We start from the raw sequence: 23,008 nt of genomic DNA, 5'->3' as shown, positions 1-23,008 counted from the left end.
TAAATAGTTATTTGCATCCATGAATGTGTCGCTTTCTGTCTGTGTAAATCCTCAATCACCCTGACATTACTGACATTCTACCCACATGGCATTTATAGAATATACTTAGCCACTTGGTAAATCTACATTCAACTTAAGCATGAAGAAAGGATAATTGTCTCTCAAGGCATTGACTTTCAAGGTCATATGTCAAAGATCATCAGGTACAGCCAAGGTTTGAGGTGAAAACTTTGTGAAGTTGGTAAATCAACTTAAGCACGAAGTTAAGATAATTCTTGTCTCTCAAGCGGTCAAGGTCAGAGGTCAAAGTTTAAACTGAGGTCAGCGGTTCAGGAACAAACTAAAGTGTTTTCAGTCTTTTTCAAACTTTGTTTATGAAAAGAGGATTATTATTCAGATCACCATTTTCATTCTAAAACTCCCATTCAAAATATTTGGTGTTCTGAAATATGCTCTTTTGTGTCCTCAAATGTTACCATCAACTTGACCATCATCATACAACAGCCATTTAAATCATATAGTGTTGAGATATCTTTTTGTGTTTGTGTCCTGTTGTTGTTGTGACATATGCATCAGGCATGGGGTAATGCAAATTTGTAATTGTAATGCATGGTAATGCATTACATTTTTCCAAGTAATTGCATGTAATGTGTAATGCAGCAATTTGTGCATTACATGTAATTGTAATATAATGCATTACTTTAGCAAAAAGTTGTGTAATTTCATGCATTACATGGCATTACATGTCATTACTTTTTTCACATACTACAACTTTAACATATTGTTGGAGTTTTAACTAAACCAAATTTAAGATTTCTTGATTAACTAAGAATATATTAATCATTAGAATATATTCTTTATTTCATCTTATTTCATACATTTTCCTGCATAAAGATTGATATATGAAAAGCATAGCTGTATTGTTGTCATAAGATCAAAGATCTATTTGCTTAAATAAAAGATAATTAAACTTTGTTATAAAACACTAATTAGTTTGTTTAACAATCAATATTTTCACCATTTAGACAATTGTTCATTAATTAAGGTCTATGTTTATTTTATAATTAGGGAAGTAATTCACAGTAATTAAATATTTTGTTTAAAATTAAAAGAAAAAACAACAAAAAATATATTTATAAAAGTAAAGTCAACGTTAAGTTAAAATAATTAAAAATTGTAAAAGTCAAATTAAATAGACTTTTTACATGTATACTTATATTCAATTCATGGAACAGTTACTGCATATGCTAGAATCTTTTGTGACTTCTAGTTGTTTTTTAAAATGTTTAATTTTTCTATTCACTAATAAAATTTTCAAATGGAATGTGTAATTCAAGGCATTACTTTGCAAAAGTAATTGTAATATAATGCATTACTTTGATAAATGCATGTAATTGTAATTGTAATATAATGCATGGTTTGGTCAAAGTAATTGTAATATAATGCATTACATTGCAATGTAATTCGCCCCATGCCTGATATGCATCATCATCATTATCATCTGTGCCCTCATTATGATCATCGTTGTTGTAATCATTATCATCATTGAAGTAATAGATACAAAATATTTGAATTAAAAGTATACTCTGATGAAAAAAGAAACTATTATACTTTCACAGTTAACAAATTGCACATGCTGAATATAACTTATTTTTTTGTAATGTTTCAGCATTTTTATACAATATTTCTTTAGTAAGCCAGATATTAGAGCTGTTAAAATTATTACCTCTCTGAGCATAAGTTTCCTCTAAATGTTTTTTATTCCATTTTGTGCTAAAATATATGAATTTCAAAGTTTAGTTTTGTGTGTTTAATTATCAAATCCTATTTGATGCTTGATCAAGGATGATATTGTCTGTTAGATTGATTATTATCCACTGATTTAATGCACGGATTGCATGGAAAATATGATTGAAAATTATTTTGTAATCACTATAAATTATGATCCTTTAAAAAGATGTACTTTTAGGCTAAACATTTAAATATGTGATTTAAACAATGTGTGCTTTAATTTTAGGCCAAATAAAAATATCTGTGTATATATCAACATAAAAGTCTATGATGTCAAATTATTATATTTTCTGGCAAATAATCTTGTATGGGCCAAAGAGAGGCGAAAGATACCAAAGGGACATTCAAACTCATAAGTAGAAAATAAACTGACAACGCCATGGCTAAAAAAAGAAAAAGACAAACAAACAAACAACAGTGCACAAAACACAACATAGAAACTAAAGACTGAGCAACACGTACTTTTGTTATCTTTTGGTGTAGAATGATATTTGGAATATTTGAACACCTGTATCATCATAAGACAATGTTTGGCATGCCATCATGACTTATAGACTTGCTTGTACTCTGACCTAAAGATAGAATTATACAAATATGTTTTGGCACTTGTATTCCCACCTGAAAACCAACTTTCATTATGGTATTTTTATGTTAAATAATTTGTATAGTAAGCATATTTTGGTAAACCCTAACTGATACATGAGTAAGAATCACTGGGATTATTGTTATTATCGCTATTTTCTTAAAATTAGCTTTGGTCTTTTTGTGTGTTAATTTTTCCATTTACAGCGACTAGAGTGATAATGGTTTTTCACATTCAAGGAGAGTGAGAACACATGATGTCATAAGCCTACGTCATAGAGGTTGCCTAGGAAAATAGCGACAAACAGATTATCTATGGTCTCTCAACTCGACCCTTCAATGAGATTTTAGATGAGAAACTCCCTCTCATTTTCAAAACCATATAGATAACCTCATAAGTCATAAAATTTGCCCCAAATTGGACTTAGTTATAAAAAAAAAATGTTCAACCACAGCAATTAGGTCAAGATCACAGAAAACTTTGATAGTCAGGCTTGTGTGAGGAAATGGTCTTTATTGTCAGGCGTCAAACAGCCTCTTTTCCAGTATGGTTTAGATTACAATTTAAAAGAGAAGACGTTTTTTGGGGTTCCAAAACAACACTATAAAATCAGTATGCAGAAAAACGGAAATAGAAATAGATATAGCATCAATTTAAAGTTTATTAATTAATATGAATAAAGAGAGATGTATGGTAAATGTTTATGAGGCAACAAACCAACAACACAAATAAGACATATATAGAGATCAATATAAATAATAATAATAATAATGATGACTTTATTTAAAGAGGGTGACGCAATTAGCATTCACTTATCTACCTTGAGGCCCTCACAAAAAACATACAGTACAACGAAGTATTACAGATATTTTTGGAAAATATAATTAAACTTTCACGCTAAATCTTCAAAAGTAGACGGGTGTCGAAAATATTTAGTCCAAACAACAGTACTGTGATGAGAAAGCATTTTTTCAAATGAAGGAACTGGTTTTTTTTTTTATTACAGCCTTAAATTATTATATTTTCTAAAGTAGCTGTAAGGTATTTAAATTCACTGTCTTTGCAGTAAGGCATTCTTGGGTTGAATGAGATGAATCAACTGATTCAGCCTGCAACTGTTGCCTATCATAAATATAATTTGTATTTTTTACTTAAAGCATATAAAAGGACAACAAAAATATCATTTTTTAAACACAATGGTATTGGCCTATAATATTGTGGCAATTTTTAAATGATGAGTTTAACTTGATATGTTTGCAGGAAGAGTTGTTAAACAGTTGTATACCAGGTGATATTGTAGAAGAAATGAAGGAAGATATCACGCAGAAGATGGTGTCACCCACAGATTCATTCTATGATCTATATGTTCAACAACATTCAGATGTCAGGTAAAAAAGGGTTATATTTTATGACTATAATAGAAAAGGTATTTAATCGAATCAGATATGTATCTGGAAATATACCAAAAACAACATCTGATACGAGTTTTAAGTCTATGTTGCATACAAAAATAAGAAAAGTAGTCTGATACCATTTTATACAGTATTCTATGTTAGAAGATATCTAAAGTTCATCATGTGGTAATGGATCATCATCACAGTATAATGGAAAGCTGTAATGAGAGGACATATTAGACAATAAATAGCTTAATTGAGTATTATCACATTATTATATACTTAGTAGTTGATACAAGTAAGTTGTATGTGTAATTCAATCAAATTGGCAATTGTGCTGTATCAGCAACCTGTGATGTCATGGTAACAAAGGCTTTATCAAAATCCCTAGTATTTATGATGTCATGTCATCAATAGAGCTCCTGAGATAATATTGGGTGTTCCAGGTTGATATGGGTGTGACAATGAAAAAGCCATATGATATTCTCTATTACTGCATATCCTACTCCGTGCTTATTTTTTTTTTGTACATTTATTTCAAAATTTACTTTTCATCTTATTTCCTGAAATCAGTTCTTACAAAATTAAAAGATTACTTGTTTTAATGGAAAAAAATATATGTTCTTTTCATTACTCAGAGATAAATTTCAAATACATGTAAAGGAAATAACAACTTTTGATTTTAAGATTTCTATTTATGTTTGTTTTAAAGTTAAGATAATATTTTGTAACAAAATAAATGGTTCCTATACAATGCACTCAATAGTTATACTCACAGATATATGTTATAATTGAGCACATTTTGTCTTTTTTATTAGAAATTAATTGGATCTTTAAAGAATATATAAGACCTAATGCTGTTTAAAGACTTTACAGAATGCTGTAAATTCAGAAATTTTTGCAATGTTTTAATTAATGGAAAAAAAGGTAGTGTCAGGTTTGCAATCATAAAAACTTGCATTCACAATTTCTGTAGTGTTTTTCATTTACAAATATTTTGCAATCTCATAAATTTTCACATTTTAACCAGTAATCAGTGATTCACAATAATAAATGCAAGCATTAATTACTAAATTTACAGTACCTCTCAATTGTAAAAGTCACATGATTGGTTATATACACCTCCTCTTTCATATTTACAGTGTAACATTAAATAAAAGTGGAATATATCTATGTTATAATGTAACAGACTGTATTTGTATAAAGTCCAGTATAATTATTTGACAACATGATATGTTCTCCAGTGCAGTCAATTTTTCTGGTATATATTTCAGTATTCTGTATGCAGATATTGTCAACTTCACACCACTGGCAGCAGAATGCACTGCTTCAGAACTTGTAAAAATGTTAAATGAACTGTTTGGAAGATTTGACCAGCTTGCAAAGGTATTTTAACTGATTTAATATATGTCATTTTGGATATTGTAGACAGAGGCTGAAACTTCTTGACATGAATAAATGTAGATGTGGGATATTCATTAAAGAGACAGCAACCTAGTGTTTAGAGGCAAACATATGGTCATCAATATTTGACAATATTTATTCAATATTTGACAATATTTATACAATATTTGAAGCTCTTAGCACTCTGAGTCTAAACAGGTTGTTAATAAATTGAACAGAGACTATTAAAGATCTCCATCAACACAAAATTCCCCAATGACAAAAATATTAAGATAAAACAAAAGGCAATACTCTGATAAGGTTCATGACTTATGAGTCTTGATTCTGGCTTTAGTATCTGTCATCTCTTTTTTATAAACAGTTAAATGACAGTAAAAGATTTCCCTAATTCTACATAATTTGACAGTTACTTTAATACATGTGCTATTAAAGTAGTAGCTTTTTCCTAGTTGTCAATGGGCAAAGGAAATTAATACTAAAAAACTTCTACATGTCTTTATTAGAGTATATATGAATAAAATGAGATGGGATATATGTTAATGAGACAGCAACCCAACAACACAATACCCAAAAATCATCTGTTTTGTTTTTCAGAAAAATCATTGTATGAGAATCAAGATTTTAGGAGATTGTTATTATTGTGTGTCTGGTCTACCTACACCTAATGAAAACCATGCAGACAACTGTGTTAATATGGGACTCAAGATGATAGATGCTATTCGGTAAGTTCATATAAATACTGTTGTGTTTTTGACCTGTGTACACCTGCATACACCTGACTCAGGTCAAGTTCAGGAACTATGTGAATATGGAATGAAAACCAATGTTTCCAAGCTTTCTTCAGGTGAAAATACCTTGTTTTTGCTTGAGTTCCGCCTTAGCAATTTGTGGTTTTTGTTACGCCTGCCAAGTTTTTGTTTGTGATATATCATTGTCCTTGACCTCATTTTCATGGTTCAGTGACTGCTTGAAAAAAAAATCTGATTTTTTGTCAAGTGAAACACTCACTTATTATGAGTAATAGGATAACAATATATGGTATAATGGATCCTTGCAACGTCTAGTCATGTCCATCAGGTAGGGTTCACCTGGCTTCAACCTCAATTTGTGGATCAATGATCAAGGTTAAAGTCATGTGGTCAAGTTTGCATCTCTTAAATTATAATCATTAGGTCAATTATATTTGGTGTATGGAAAAATTGCAAGATGTTCGTGTCTTTCTGGCAGAGTTCATATGACCTTGACCTAATTTTCATGGTTTATTGGTCAATGATAAGTTTTTCTTAATTTGTCAGTTTATCCCATACTATAAGCAATAGATCAACTATATTTGGTGTATGGAATGGTTGTAAGGTTTACATGTCTGTATGGCAGGGTTCATATGACCTTGACCTCATTTTCATTGTTCATTGGTCAATATTAAGATTTTGTGTTTTGATCTGTTTTACAGGTACTATTAGGGAAGGGACCATTATATTTGGTGTATGGAATGACTGTAAGGTGTACATGTCTGTATGGCAGGGTTCATTTGACTGTTACCTTATTTTCATAGATCATTGATAATGATAAGTTTATGTGATACTTGTAGTAAAACCTTCATATTACAGACTTTCAACATAAATTCAATGATAAGATGTACAGGCGAGACATTTCAGTGTGTGCACTCTTTTGTAATCAAATGCCTACAAATTATGAGATTATTTTTTTTTCAAAACAGTGCATTATAACATTCAAAATAAAAATGACCTGTTGTAAAAAACAATTAGCATAGTTGAAATCTAAATAATGTGAGGAGAAAAGAAACAAAGCTACCTGATATTTGTATGGGATGGAAAAAAATTGAAGTTCAATAGTTATCTATTGGTTTGATAAATGCCACCTTTTGAAGAATATAAACTAAAATGAAGAAAAGTATCCTTGCATAAATTAAGGGCTGTGGCATAAAAATTAAACATTTTCACAAGACAACTACAAATAAGTGACTGTTAACATTGAAACTGGTGCTGAACATTAAAAGGAGGAAGGGATTCCGAAGTTAAAAAGGGGAAATTGTCCCTTCCTCTCTGATATACATATTTTGGGAACAAGACTTTATCATTGTCCTCCTTCACAATTCTTTTCAACCATCAATTTTAAAAGTCAGCACTATATATAGCATGAATTTTTATTTTTTTTCAATTTATGCTTTTATGCAGATTTCATATTTTCATTGAACAATTATAATCAATTTTTTATGGGATTTAGTGATAGTTGCCTAGTACTGATCAATTAGCCTGATTTTTCTGCATCAAACAACCCAAGTATAACATATAAAATATTCAGTAGAACTTTTACACTGGAAAAAGGATGATCTATTACACAATGATTTATTATACCTTGTTAATGAATTTATAATGTAAGTTTTTATTTTAAGAACAAAACAAAACTAGGTGAACCCATTTTTCTGCAATTCATCATAATTCAGAGGATATTTTGTAAATAATTAATTTTAACCCTATTTATTACTTTTGTAATATTTTTACATGAACATGACATGTCAAAAAGAGATTAATTTCATGTCTGTCTGGTGTATGAAAGGCATATTTTAGGTATAAGTTGCATATCCATATAATCATGTGAATATTATTTTGTGATCATATAGCTGCTAGACAGTTTTATATTGATCAAGTTTACCAGGCCACACAAAATATGTATTGTGTTTACATAGTACATGAAAAAAGAAGGCGTTGGTTAGTCAGATATTTTCTTTATTTTTTAAAAGTTTTTTTTTTTACTGAACAAAGGCATTATTTGTATTTATGTAAAGGTTAAAGTTATATGTATGGAAATCTTAAAAATTGATTGGCAGTTCATTTTTCTAACGTATATCTGTTGTTTTTAAACTATCTGGTAATATTTTTCACAGTGTTAATCATGTATTTTGCACTACAAATTCTTTTCATAAGTTTAAATGTGTTCATACCATAGTTGCAACAGCCAAAAATATTGGATCTGATATTGAAAGATGAAAAAAGACCACAGTTTTTATTTTTTACCATAAGGAATTAAATAAAAGCAGTCAGGGGTTAAAAAGAAAGGGTTGTATGGGTAATCAGAAAGATAACAGTTTTAAAGGGCCAGGTGAGCTATGCCAACACTTAGTTCTGTTGTTGTCACATCATTAACTTTTTGAAGAAAAAAACTTCACCTCTGAAACCACTGGACCAAATTTAAACAAACTTGAAAGATAAATTTTTGACAAGTGAGTGATTCTGGCTCTTAGGAGCCTCTTGTTTTTTAAATTTTGCCTTATGATCATATTTGTTTTTATAAAAGGTGTAATGCGTAAAGTTCAAAATGATACTTGTAGTGTATGTCTTATTTTACTTTTGAAACAGAGGCAAAGCTAGATGAATTGGAACTTGAAATGAAATGGTTTAACATGTGATAAAACATTGCTTAACTCACAACTTTCCCTTGGTTAGCTTTAACAAGTCAGAAATACGGTTATCAATTTTCCTTCGTCTTATCATATGTTTTCTTGATTTTGTGTGTGATCTTTATGACTCACATTTTACAATATACTTTTTGAGTCTTCATAACATTTGTGATTCTTATTCTACATAAATTCCTAGTTAAGCCACGTGAATGAATTCATACTCCTCTGAGCCTCTGGTTTATTTATTTACAGAAGACAGAGATTTTATTTTTCCATCCCCATAGCTTGCATCAACACTCTCTTATCAAATCAGAAACATTTTCATCATTGGGTTTTCCCCTTCCTTTATAATAATGGTCCATTAAATTGTTTTTTTCCTAGAACAGCATATTTATTGACAGTTTTTTGTCAAAATAAATGAACTGTTACAATGACAATATTGTTTATGAATTGATTAATTAAAATGATGACACTAATGATTTGTAAACAAAACAGATATTTAATAAAGGTGTCATCATAAATTACACAGAAACCAATCAGAGAAGTGTTTTTGTGAGATATTGGGTTTTAATTCAAATGTGAGAAAAAGTTAAAATAGTAATTTATTTTTGTTTTGTAAATATAGAACTATAGGAAAGAAAAATGTGAAATAGAAAAAAGACAAAAAATTAAGAGACATCAACTAGAGAATGGCATGCAGTAAAACACACAGAAAAATACACATGTAAAAAACAGACAATATACTTCATTTTGAGAAATACAAACATATAATTCCAATGTTATGTTAAATCTTATTTCATTGGTGAGTGCCATACCCACACAAAAAGTTTTTTATATTTAGTTTATGATTGATAGAAAAACAAAGGATATGGGGTATCCATCCATGACACAAAATCAGTACATGCACAGCAAAAAAACACACAAAAATCAAAAGAACAGTGCTTTTATTGCTGTTCTTCATCTCAAAGTCACAGTGAGGCCTTCAACATGGAGCAAAAAAAAAACTTTCACCTTGCTGCAAGTTTAAGACTGCCCCTAGCACTGGCTTGAGCAGAATTCTTTGCAACTATAATTTGGATAGACTTTGCAAGATGTAACACCACCAAATTGGGGCCAGTCAAAAAAGAACATACTGGAAAGTAGTACATATTTCAAACAAATTAGTAACTACGCATAGGTGTAAATATAAAACTATGTAGAATATATTTTAGTAATTAAGGTATCAGATGAAAGGTAAAGGAGAACACATATTGACTAATAATTTTTAATAATACAAAAATGTATGAATGAATTCTTAAATTGAGGACATATATTTCCTGTTTCTCAGATATGAAGTACCAGGTTTGGTGTATCCAAAATTCTGGTAACCAGTACGGTCTGATGTATAAATAACGGTATATTGATCCCACCCTCTTAAAATGTTTGGAAGTGAAAAATTAAAAGTGGATAGGATAGTGAGTCTGCCAAAAGTAGACTTCAATATACGCCTTCAAATTAACCTTCATTACTTTAATTAAAAAACGTAAGTGAAATAAGGTTCTTTGGAATGGTAAGCATAGCATATGGCACCCACCAACCATATCTCCTTTAATATAATACTCAAAGCCAGTACCTTAATTGTTATACATGTATTGTGTCACAGTGCAAATGCCATGTGAGAATAAAACAAAATAAAGAATTTTTATTGAATATTTTCCCTAGATATTCAATAACTAATATACAGGAATACTTAATTGAAGCTGTAGATTAAGTAAAATGTAAGCAGCAAAGGTGTAATAAAATTGATAAATTTGTGTTAAAAAAAAAGAGAAGTTTCTATGAGTTTTAGTTTAGGTAAATTGAAATTTTAATACACATCCGGTATAGTAATGTTAAAGTTGTATTCCTTTTCATTCATATTTCAATGAAGAATAAAGTTATATGTAACTGTCGGGAAGGAAGGATATTGGTAGGGTGTAGATGAGACAACAATCTAATCAAATACCAGGAAGTAAATAAAATAAATTAGCAACACTGTTATACTTGTGCAAATTTACATTTTTAAGTCAACAAAACATGTATCAACTTTATAACAGTAATAGTTAATAGCTTCTGTGTACAAATCATCATGTCCTTTATCAGCTTCTTTGTACAGCCTCTTATTGAAACAAGGTTTCTATAACTTACATTGACCCAAATTTTGTGTAAACCTTGCTGATTCAAACAAAAATTTTTCTGAAACTGACATTATCAAGATGCTTGATTTCTTGATTGACAACATATTTATTACGTTTGGAGGACATGTTTTTCAACAGACTGTCGGTATTCCAATGGGAACCAATTGGGCCCCTCTTCTTGCCGACTTGTTTCTTTATTATTATGAGGCTGACTTCATACAGGAACTTCTTAGGAAGAAAGATAAGAAGTTAGCAATATCCTTTAACTTTACATTCCGCTATATAGATGATGTTCTCTTGTGAGCCAAAATTTGTTCCTGTGAAAAAAGGTCCAGTGGAACTAATATCACAGGAAATATGTTCTGGGAGAACTTTTTTCACAGATGATTTCTATATAATTTGTTCCATCTCTATAAAATCAGTTCCACACTTTACCTGGTGAAATAAGTACCGGTTGGTGAAATTTGTTCCTTACCTGGAGAAATAAGTTCTGGGTTTATGAGATTTGTTCCTTTCCTGGTGAAATAAGTTCTGGGTTTGTGAGATTTGTTCCTCGACTGGTGAAATAAGTTCCTTGTCTGTGAAATATGTTCCACTGGTTAAACAAGTTATCTTATATACTGAACATTTGTCATCAGTGAGTTTAAAGTTATCATTCAAGTGCATTATAAAAATACGTATTATATCAATAATAAAAAAGTAAAAAGTGTAAATCATCCAATTCGGATCCTATGGAGTATAGCAAAGGTTTTGTTATATACTCTGTAAAAAATATCAAAATGACAGTTTCAGCCAGAAAAGAGTAGAATAAGAAAAATCATTCAGAAAAAAAGTATAGTTAAAGATGAACATATGTTATGTACTTATTTGAAAAGGACATAGTGACTGATCAATTATATCAAAAGACACGTAGAAACAAAAGACACACTCTTTTGAAACTGTGCCATGACCTAAGTACATGTATGACTAGAACACTGGGTCATGACAGTTAACAGAAACCAAGGAGGAATACCACATAAAACATAAATACAAATTATGATACATTATAATAATACCATCGCTTTTATTTCTTATCTTCATCCTATAGTTACAGTCATGCCTTCAATTGCAAATGTATTCCATGCAAGCACACTCAGTACAGCATTATAATTTAAATGTAACAAGAAAATGTTTCGCTGTGCAATATGTTGCAAAGGCTCTTATTTTCTGTGAAAATAGGTTTGAGAGGAACTAATTCATTGGTTTCTATGAAATATGTACATGTTTGTTAAAAACAAATATCACAGGAACTTATTTAATTTTTTTAAAACTCTTAATATTAATTGGAACAAAATTCATGGAGCTATGATTTTTGTTACGGAACTTATTTCACATTTAATCATAAAATTAGTTCCGGAACAAATTTTACAGTGCTGGAACATATTTTCTGTGATATAAATTCCGATGGAACATATTTCATATGAAATTTGTTCCAGCGGAACAAATGTCACGCCGGAACAAATTTTTTGTTACACTCTCACTTAATAATACAAAACTTGGTGACGAATCTATCCCATCGAACTAAAGATAAAGGATACTACAGATACAGTTAAGTCTGTCTCATATCTTGACTTACATCTAGAAATTGACAATGAGGGTCGGTTGAAAACAAAACATTACGACAAAAGAGATGATTTCAGCTTCCCAATTGTGAACTTTCCATTTCTATGTAGCAACATTCCAGCAGCCCCTGCATACGGAGTATATATCTCCCAATTAATACGATATTCCTGGGCCTATATTTCCTATCATGATTTCCTTGACAGAGGATTGCTGCTTACAAGGAAGCTATTAAACCAAGAGTTCCAAATGGTGAAGTTGAAATCATTCCTTCGTAAATTTTACAGACGCCATCACGAGTTGGTTGACCATTATGGAATAACCGTTTCACAGATGATATCGGATATGTTCCTTATGTCGTAACTACAATGCCCTTCCCTTTTCACGAATGTGACCTACCGAATTAGACTATTTACCGGATTTGTAATAACATAAGCAACACGACGGGTGCCACATGTGGAGCAGGATCTGCTTACCCTTCCGGAGCACCTGAGATCACCCCCAGTTTTTGGTGGGGTTAGTGTTGCTTAGTCATTAGTTTTCTCTGTTGTGTCATCTGTACTATTATTTGTCTGTTTGTCTTTTTATTTTTGGCCATGGCGTTGTCAGTTTGTTTTCGATCTATGAGTTTGACTGTCCCTCTGGTATCTTTCGTCCCTCTTTTGTGTTAGTGCTTACCTAGACATAGTAGATTTATAATTGCTCCCATCCTCATTAGCTGTGCTATGGTAGTGGATTACTAGTAAGTTCTTTCAGTATAGAAGTTGCTCTCTTTGTCAGGATCTTGGTTATGATTCCTGTGATACATTGGTAATGCAGGAAGAAAAAACATACTCTACTGTTAAGTGTTATACTTAAATGGGATATACCTTTGGGTCATCATACCTATATTGGAGTTGTCATGACAGAAATTGTCATCATGGTATTATGTCATTCTTGAAGTGGAAGGAGTCTAGTCCTAGTTTCCCCTCAACTAATAGATAACTCACTGCCCTTCATTATTTGCACTAGTTAGGAGAATGGTGGCTTATTATGTCAGGTCCTTTGTTTGATCTCTGGTGATACAACAGTCATTTTGTAAGTAAAATCATGCTCTGTTGTTATACTTGTATGGGATATATATATCTATGGGTGACTAGTATTATACCTACAATTACAGGGTGTAATCTAGATTCACAAAATGACAAACTACACTTTAAATCTGCCCACTTTTTATTTAGATATCAGAGCTTAAGAACTTTATAATAGCAGAATTGTCTCAGTTACAGTACATCATTTCAAACTTCTGATGTTTTTCAACTTCTAGATAGTCCCTGTATTGTATTTGCAGACTCAATCAAAAACCAATATGAATTATTTGATTGAAAATTAACCAATATTTAATGTTGTTTTCAGCCACATTTTAGTATTAGCTTGTTTTCATTTAGATTAAACTCAATCATATCATACTTAAAAAGCTTTAACTCATTATTAGTGAGATCACCAGACAACTCATCATGAAATGGACACAGATTGTTATTGTACAATTGGTCATTGTCAGTGGTACTGGTGGAATAAATGGGTCTTTTGTTGCAGTTTTATTACATTTATTGAAACCAGCTCTGTCAGGGCATCTGTCTAATTTCCTTGTAATAATGGATGTAAAATAGATTCCATGTCATTTTTATTTTAGATGATAAAATTGCTTTTCACACTTTTTTGTTTTGATAGAAATGGATTGAAAATGAGAATTTTAAATGAATGTGATGCTGCAGTTATCATATAAAGTGTTTTAATTAATTGATTTAGAATGTTAAGAAAGAGATAATTGACAGCAAAGTTTTTTTTGTAGAAAATGTAATGAAATATAATATTATTAAGAATGCATTTGAAATAATTTTACAGATTTGCAGAAATTTAATTCATCAATTGAACAGAACGCATATTTAGTGGTTAAATTGATTCTAATAGTTCTTATTCTGTCTAGAAGTCTAGATAATTGTTGAACAAGTACAAGAACAGATCTCTTTCATTCTTTGATAACAATCAGGAGCCTGTAGTTCATTGGTTGTCGTTGGTTCATGTCTGTCATATTTGTTTTTCGTAAATTGTTTTGTTATGAATTAGGCCGTTGGTTTTCTCAATTGAATTGTTTCATATTTTCATGTTGGGGCATTTTAAAGCTGACTATACAGTATGGTTATTTTCATTGTTGAAGGCTGTATGGTTGTCTATAATTGCTTATTACATCCACTTCATTTGAACTTTGGTGGATAGTTGTCTCATTGGCAATCATGCCACATCTCCTAATATTTTATATCAATTGCAATAAAGGTGTAAGTCTAAGGTCCATATAACTATTCAACATGCAAGGCTATATCTCTTTGTGAGCCTTTGAAAACAATCACCATTACAAAAGGGTGTAAATTTTGGTCGATATAACTATATTTAACATATACCAGAAAACATCTTTTATGGGACTTTGAAAAAATCACCATTACAGTAGGGGTGCAAGTCTTAGTCCAGATAACCAGTTCCATCTCTTCATGGGCCTTGAAAAAAATACAGTAGGGGTATTAGTATTGGGCCATATAACTATTTAACATATACTAAAAAAGTTCCCTCCATGGGCCTTTGGAAACAATCACCATGACAGAAGGGGTGTTAGTTTTGGTCCAGTTAAACCCTTCAACATATACCAGATCAGATCTCTTCATGGGTCTTTGAAAACAATCACCAAAACAGTAGGGGTGTAAGATTTGGTCCAGTTAAACCCTTCAACATATACCAGATCAGATCTCTTCATTGGCCTTTGATAACAATTACCATAACAGTAGGGGTGTTAGTTTTGGTCCAGTTAAACCCTTCAACATATACCAGATCAGATCTCTTTTTGGGTCTTTGAAAACAATCACCAAAACAGTAGGGGTGTAAGATTTGGTCCAGTTGAACCCTTCAACATATTCCAGGCCAAGTCTCTCTGTTTGCCTTGGTAATAATCACCATTACAGTAGGGGTGTATAAGTCTTTGTCCAGATTACCATTCAACATATTCCAGGCCAAGTCTCTCTGTTTGCCTTGGTAATAATCACCCTTACAGTAGGGTTGTATAAGTCTCCCTGTTTGCCTTGGTAATAATCACCCTTACAGAAGGGTTGTATAAGTCTTGGTCCAGAAAACCATTCAACATGTACCAGACCATAACTCTCTCTGTTGGCCTGGCTTGTAATTGGTAACAATCATTATTATTGTAGGGTGTAAGTCTTGTTCCAGAAAACTGTTTAACATACATTTAGGGTGTAAGTCTTGTTCCAGATAACTGTTTAACATTTAGGGTGTAAGTCTTGTTCCAGATAACTGTTTAACATTTAGGGTGTAAGTCTTGTTCCAGATAACTGTTTAACATTTAGGGTGTAAGTCTTGTTCCAGATAACTGTTTAACATTTAGGGTGTAAGTCTTGTTCCAGATAACTGTTTAACATTTAGGGTGTAAGTCTTGTTCCAGATAAATGTTTAACATTTAGGGTGTAAATCTTGTTCCAGATAACTGTTTAACATTTAGGGTGTAAGTCTTGTTCCAAATCACTGTTTAACATTTAGGGTGTAAATAAAGGCAACAGTAGTATACCGGTGTTCAAAAGTCATAAATCGATTGAGAGAAAACAAATCCGGGTTACAATCCAAAACCGAGGGAAACACATCAAATATAAGAGGAAAATAAATGAACAACAGGAACATAGAAGTGCAACAAAATTAAACGCCAAGACTTGTTCCAGATAACTGTTGGACATTTAGGGTGTACATCTTGTCGTGACTGTTTACAATAATGTATTGTACTCAGTCAACTTGTATGTAATACAATTTGTCATAAGTTTACCCTTGTCACTCTGGATTCCCAAAAATAGAACTGAATGCATTTGTAAAAATGAACATGCAGAATAAATTTAACCATAAAAATTCAGACTATCACGTTTGTATGCTACATTTGCAGTAGATTGACATTTGATATTCTGATATATTATAAGAATGATCATGGCTATCAATGAAATACCTCTTTATCTGATGTAATATATATATAGCAGGGGTGCAGGTAGTAAAGCCATTGATAACAAGAAGTAGACACTATGAGGGGAATATTTTGGGGTAAGAAAATTTATTTGCATGTGTGATATTAGGCAAGATTATTTATTTCCAACTTAATTGGTCCAAAATATTTATTTCGAATTTGTTTTCAAAATCTCTCCCCCCCACCCCCCCTTTTGCATAATCAAATGGTTGTACCCTATCTACAAAAATTAGACAAAGAAATCTAATCTTTGAACAGTATTTACTTCACTTAAAATGGTGATAAACTCAATTGTAAAGAAAAGGTAGGCAATGCATGTTACACATTCTGCACCAGAGTTGGTAAATTTAAATCACCACCCTAAATTTTTAATTTTTTTTATTTTAGAGAGTGTTTTACCAAAAAATTACAGTTTCCTTACACTTGTTATTGTTATATTTGTCAATCCTATTAATATCTTACTACAATCTTGGAGCATCAATACTGATAAAGGCTATCATAAAAGACTGTTGTCAGCAAAAATATGTTTGATCAATGTCATTTATATTCACAGAGAGGTACGAGATGCAACAGGTGTGGATGTTGATATGAGAATTGGGATCCACAGTGGCATGGTCTTGAGTGGTGTATTGGGTCTTAGTAAGTGGCAGTATGATGTCTGGTCAGATGATGTGACAACAGCCAATCAGATGGAATCTGGAGGTGTTCCAGGGTAGGTCTGATGTTAATTAGTAAATCACTTGAAATCTGATGGTCTTCCAGGGTAGGTCTGATATTAAATTAGTAAATCACATAGAATCTGGAGGTGTTCCAGGGTAGGTCTGATATTACAGTAGTGAATCACATAGAATCTGGAGGTGTTCCAGGGTAGGTCTGATATTACAGTAGTAAAACACATAGAATCTGGAGGTGTTCCAGGGTAGGTCTGATATTACAGTAGTAAAACACATAGAATCTGGAGGTGTTCCAGGGTAAGTCTGATATTACATTAATAGTAAATCATATGTAATATGGAAGTGCTCCAGGTTAAGTCTGATATTACAGTAGTAAATTACATGTAATATGGAAGTGCTCCAGGTTAATTCTGATATTACAGTAGTAAATCACATGTAATACGGAGGTGTTCCAGGTTAAGTTGATACATGTATAACATTAGTAAATCACATATATACTGGAGGTGTTCCAGGTTAAGTCTGATATTACATTAGTAAATCACATGGAATCTGGAAGTATTCCAGGGTTAGTCTTATATTACATTAGTATTTTTAATCACATGGAATCTGGAGGTGTTCCAGGTTAAGTCTGATACGGTATAGCGGGTTATTTTCGCGGGGTGTTTATTTTCGCTTATTTTGGCGGATAAACGAAAATCGCGAAAATAAATTCCACGAAAATTTATGCATTCGTTGGGTACTTTCTAATAGCTAAAGCGTTTCGTGAACGATCTATTTTTCCCAGTCGGCAAGTCAATAGCGGTATATGTTAGTTTAAACAACATAAATGCCAAAGGGCATTGTACATACATGTATTTTATAAAATGACTGTCAGGTGTGTATACCCTTATTAATAAGTGTCAATTAGAATACGAGTGTAAGGTACTCTGATCAGATAATTACCCTTATTAATTAGTGTCAAACTATACAAGGGTTGTAAACACTCATGATAATTTTGTAACCTAATTAGTAAGTACATCACAGGTCCGGACAATTTCGTAACTAATCAACCATAAAATTTACAAGACGGTTGAATACATTTACAAATATCTATTTAAGTCATCGGTATTCTATTTATTAACTGTATCAGAATATAATCAATAAATTAGACGTAATTTAGGTAAAAACAAATCATTTTTCCATAACAATAGACACTTGATTGTCAAGTTTTACAACTTTTTAACTGCAACAATTTCAGTATCCGCCAAAATATTTAATTGGGATTTGAGAATCCACCAAAATAAAAACCGCCAAAATTTTTCGTATACTTTGTAGCCCCTAAATCCCGAAATTTTACACCCGCGAAAATAACCCGCTATACGGTATTACATTAATAAATCACATGGAATCTGGAGGTGTTCCATGGTAGGTCTGATATTACATTAGTAAATCACATGTAATTTGGAGGTGTTCCAAATTAGCTCTGATACATGTATAACATTAGCAAATCACTTGTAATCTGGAGGTGTTCCAGGTTACGTCTGATGTTACATTAGTAAATCACATGTAATCTAGAGGTGTTCAAGGTTAAGTCTGATGTTACATTAGTAAATCACATGTTATCTGGAGGTGTTCTAGGGATTGTCTGATATTACATTAGTAAATCACATGGAATCTGGAAGCATTCCAGGGTTAGTCCTATAATACATGAGTAAATCATATGTAATATGGAGGTGCTCCAGGTTAAGTCTCATATCACATCTGTTAATCACATGTTATCTGGAGGTGTTCCAGGTTAAGTCTGATGTTACATTAGTAAATCACATGGAATCTGGAAGCGTTCCAGGGTTAGTCCTATAATACATGAGTAAATCACATGTAATGTGGAGGTGCTCCAGGTTAAGTGTTATATCACATCTGTTGAAACAAGGAATTATTTGAATCTGGAATAATTTTGAATTCTGGAAAATTGATGAGAAATATATGATGAAAACTAACCCAACTAAATAGGGTTAGCCATGCGCGCATGGCTAAGGTGGGTTAGTTAGTTCATACTGAAATGATAGTGAAAGTAAAATTAACCTTAGCCATGCACGCATGGCTAACCCTATTTAGTTGGGTTAGTTTTCATCATACATTTCTAATCAATTTTCCAGAATTCAAAATTATTCCAGATTCAAATAATTCCTTGTTTTAATCACATGGAATCTGGAAGCGTTCCAGGGTTAGTCCTATAATACATGAGTAAATCACATGTAATATGGAGGTGCTCCAGGTTAAATGGTATATCACATCTGTTAATCACATGTTATCTGGAGGTGTTCCAGGTTAAGTCTGATGTTACATTAGTAAATCACATGGAATCTGGAAGCGTTCCAGGGTTAGTCCTATAATACATGAGTAAATCACATGTTATATGGAGGTGCCCCATGTTAAGTGTTATATCACATCTGTTAATCACATGTGATATGGAGGTGTTCCAGGTTAAGCCTGATACACCTATTACATTAGCAAATCACTTTTAATCTGGAGGTTGTTCCTGGTTAAGTCTGATATCAAGGTCATATATTGACCTCTAGGTGTCTGTTTTGGTTTGATTGTTTTGTTGGGTCATTATTTGTGTCTTTTACATAAATTTACATCACGCTTTCTATTATTTATTTGGTATAATGACTTGTTCACCTGTTTGTCTAATGGTTTCAAGTTCAATTAGCAAGACTGAATTAATTATGCTTCATCTCATTATTTCTATAACTGTCACAATTTAAAATATTAGCAGCTTGTTAACTATATTCAGACCATTGATGCTGTAATCTGTAGGTGTGTCTCTTTCCTGGATAAAGCTTTCTATATTTGTTAATAAGCGGAAGAAATAGACTTCAAATGATAGTTATAGACTTGAAGTAGATTTCATGATCAACAGCTGGAAACTAATTAATGAAACAGACAATGACTAATTGTGATTGATTTGAAATAAAATATATAAGAAATATAATTCAAAATTAATTTTGCACATTCATATTTCATTATGGATTTTTATTCTGTAACTAATACTTTTCCAGTAATGATTACCCTAATATAAATCCTTTTTTCCTGTACTTTAAGAGCATCTGTTTTATAAAAACTGTTTATAAGATCACATTTTCTCTAGATAAGTTGCTAGACAGTGTTATTTTCTGGATTGAAGAACAATGCGTTCTTATTGACAGTTTATTTGTACTACATGTAAAACATTGTGTTCTACTTTGCAGTACATTTGTGTTCTACTTTGCAGTACATTTGTACTACATGTAAAACATTGTGTTCTACTTTGCAGTACATTTGTACAACATGTAAAACATTGTGTTCTACTTTGCAGTACATTTGTACTACATGTAAAACATTGTGTTCTACTTTGCAGTACATTTGTAAAACATTGTGTTCTACTTTGCAGTACATTTGTACTACATGTAAAACATTGTGTTCTACTTTGCAGTACATTTGTACTACATGTAAAACATTGTGTTCTACTTTGCAGTCCATTTGTACTACATGTAAAACATTGTGTTCTAGTTTGTAGTTCATTTGTACAACATGTAAAACAATGGGTTTAGTTTGCAGTACATTTGTACTTCAAGTAAAACAATGTGTTCTTAAGTTTGCAGTACATTTGTACTACAAGTAAAACAATGTGTTCTTATTGGCAGTGCATTTATACTACATGTAAAACAATGTGTTCTTATTGGCAGTGCATTTATACTACATGTAAAACAATGTGTTCTAGTTTGCAGTACATGTATATTACATGTAAAACAATGTTCTTATTTGCAATTCTTTTGCACTACATGTAAAACAATGTGTTCTAGTTTGCAGTACATATACATTACATGTTAAACAATGTATTCAGTTTTAAATACATTTGTACTACTTGTAAAACAATTGTATATCATTCAACCAAAAAGGTTTATGTAGATAGTAAAAGAGGGGAGATAATTTTATAAACCCTTTAAAATTTGTGAAATTAATTCATGAATTTTCATTTCTAAAGGAAGGAAATGTTTTTGTTTATCAATTATGATAGTACTACTGGTATGTGTTTTAAAGTTGCATGATTTTTTTATTTCAGCATTTTTCCTTGATTTCACCAATGAAAAATACCTGCTTTTAAAATGACATTGTACTCTTTTTCATTTCAGAAAAGTACATGTGACAAAGACAACCTTAGATAAACTACACAATAAAGACAAATATGAAATAGAACCTGGAAATGGACAGTCTAGAAGTAGTTACCTAACTGAACATCAAATAGAGACATATCTTATTACCACAAAGATGAAAAAAGTAAATATATAGAATTTGTGCCTTTTCTAGCTCAAATATGGTGCTCTGTTTAATCCTAGAACTCCAATAAATTGATGGGTCTCAGAGTTTGACTAGTGAATTTATATTGCAAAATACATATTCTTTTCTCCAATAGCCAACAATTATTAATAATAGAGCATTTGTTTAGAATGCAAACTTTGGAGAGTTGATTTTCAGTCTGAAACATAAATAGAAAATTGTGGGATCAATATTTTAAGTCCCAAAAATAATGATTCCCTATTGCTTTTCTTTTTCCATTTTTTTGTTGGTTATCTCCCTTGCCTATCAATTCTGCACTTAAAATACATGTCTCATCACAGTTTGGAAAAAACCTCTCAGTTCCTTCATGGCAAAGAAAAATACATTATTTGGCCTTTTGTGTACAGAAGAATCTATAAGGTACTGTGGTGATAAATATCAGGTGCACACAATGACCAATCAGGATTTGGCATACTTGTAATTCTGAATACCATGTTATCTTCTATGGTTTATTCGTTCCTTTACAGATGTGAGTCATATGTTTTTTTTTTATTTCTAAAGGTAAAATTTAGAATGACTAAACATAAATTTCTTTCTTCTTCTTTTCCTTCAGTTTGATGAGAGTAGAAGAATAAGATCTCGGTTTGAAAGCAGTTTGAGAGCTTCACTGAGGGTTACCAAATATTTAGAGCAAAGCTGGAATGTGGACAAACCTTTTGCTAATCTAAGAGTTAGTTCCATGGCAACCAAACTATTAGGTTTAACTGTAAGTACTTGATCTGAACTAAAACTGCATGTTGTGTATCTAGGATATTCTTAAATGTATAATGACCAATGAATCCAGTCTTAAAAAAAATATCAGAAATCATTTGGAAGAATAATGGAAACAGAAAGCTTTTTTTCTTACTCAAAAGTTTGAATTTCAATCATAGGTCACTATAGAAATTTAAAGCAAGTAGATTTAAATCTAACTTACTTAATTTTATATAAAAGAAGAAAATTCTTACATTTTTGTGTCAAGAAGGATCAATCTTTTTGCAAGTTACTTATTTAATTTATGAATATATATATATTTAAGATCATGGAAATGACAAAGGTAATTTTCACTGATTGAGTCACACAAAATAAGTCATATACATATAGTACAATATAAGAAACTACATTTGTTGTGTATTGGTACTAATTTTAAAGTGATAAATAACAAACACACTACAGTTCAGCCTCTCCTGGTGGTACTTTTCTTTATTGAGGGATTATCTTTACATTAAATGTAACTGTTGCTCCATTCTTATTAAAAACTTTGAGCAAGAGTTGCTCAGAGATTAAAAATATTAACAGAATTGATAATTCTTTTGATTAGAGTGTTAAATGTATGTACATTAAAAAAATAATGTCAAATTAGTAATTATTATCAGAAAGATGGAATGACAATGTCATTGTATGTTGATTAAAATTTGAAGAGAAATTGTTCAATAATTGATAGATACATGTATATAGATATTATCAATTTTATTTAAGTCTCTCACAACAATCTCAGAATGTGAGAGTGAGACATATAGATATACTAAATCAATTACAATGGTGTCAACTAATTGATTAAACTTAATAATTCAGAAGGTAGAAGAGCTGAACATTATTATTATTG

General features: G+C 31.3%; 1 protein-coding gene across 2 annotated transcripts in view; it reads left to right on the top strand.

Moving 5' to 3' along the window:
- The window catches only part of LOC127700226 (adenylate cyclase type 2-like), a 102,470-nt gene that overhangs the window by 47,387 nt on the left and 32,075 nt on the right, over positions 1-23,008 (top strand). The window contains exons 6-12 of one of the 2 annotated variants that reach the window (XM_052203647.1): positions 3,635-3,762; positions 5,043-5,154; positions 5,767-5,894; positions 16,944-17,102; positions 21,219-21,363; positions 21,977-22,129; positions 22,442-22,459. In XM_052203647.1, the coding sequence (XP_052059607.1) occupies positions 3,635-3,762; positions 5,043-5,154; positions 5,767-5,894; positions 16,944-17,102; positions 21,219-21,363; positions 21,977-22,129; positions 22,442-22,459 (843 nt within the window). The remainder of the gene's footprint in view (positions 1-3,634; positions 3,763-5,042; positions 5,155-5,766; positions 5,895-16,943; positions 17,103-21,218; positions 21,364-21,976; positions 22,130-22,441; positions 22,460-23,008) is intronic. The other variant, XM_052203648.1, reaches the window with a different exon arrangement.

The sequence above is a fragment of the Mytilus californianus genome, unplaced genomic scaffold (genome assembly GCF_021869535.1).
Source record: "Mytilus californianus isolate M0D057914Y unplaced genomic scaffold, xbMytCali1.0.p SCAF_5, whole genome shotgun sequence".
Taxonomy (NCBI): Eukaryota; Metazoa; Mollusca; class Bivalvia; order Mytilida; family Mytilidae; genus Mytilus; species Mytilus californianus.
Note: the sequence above shows the minus strand (reverse complement) of the source record. Positions and strands in the feature narration are given on the sequence as shown.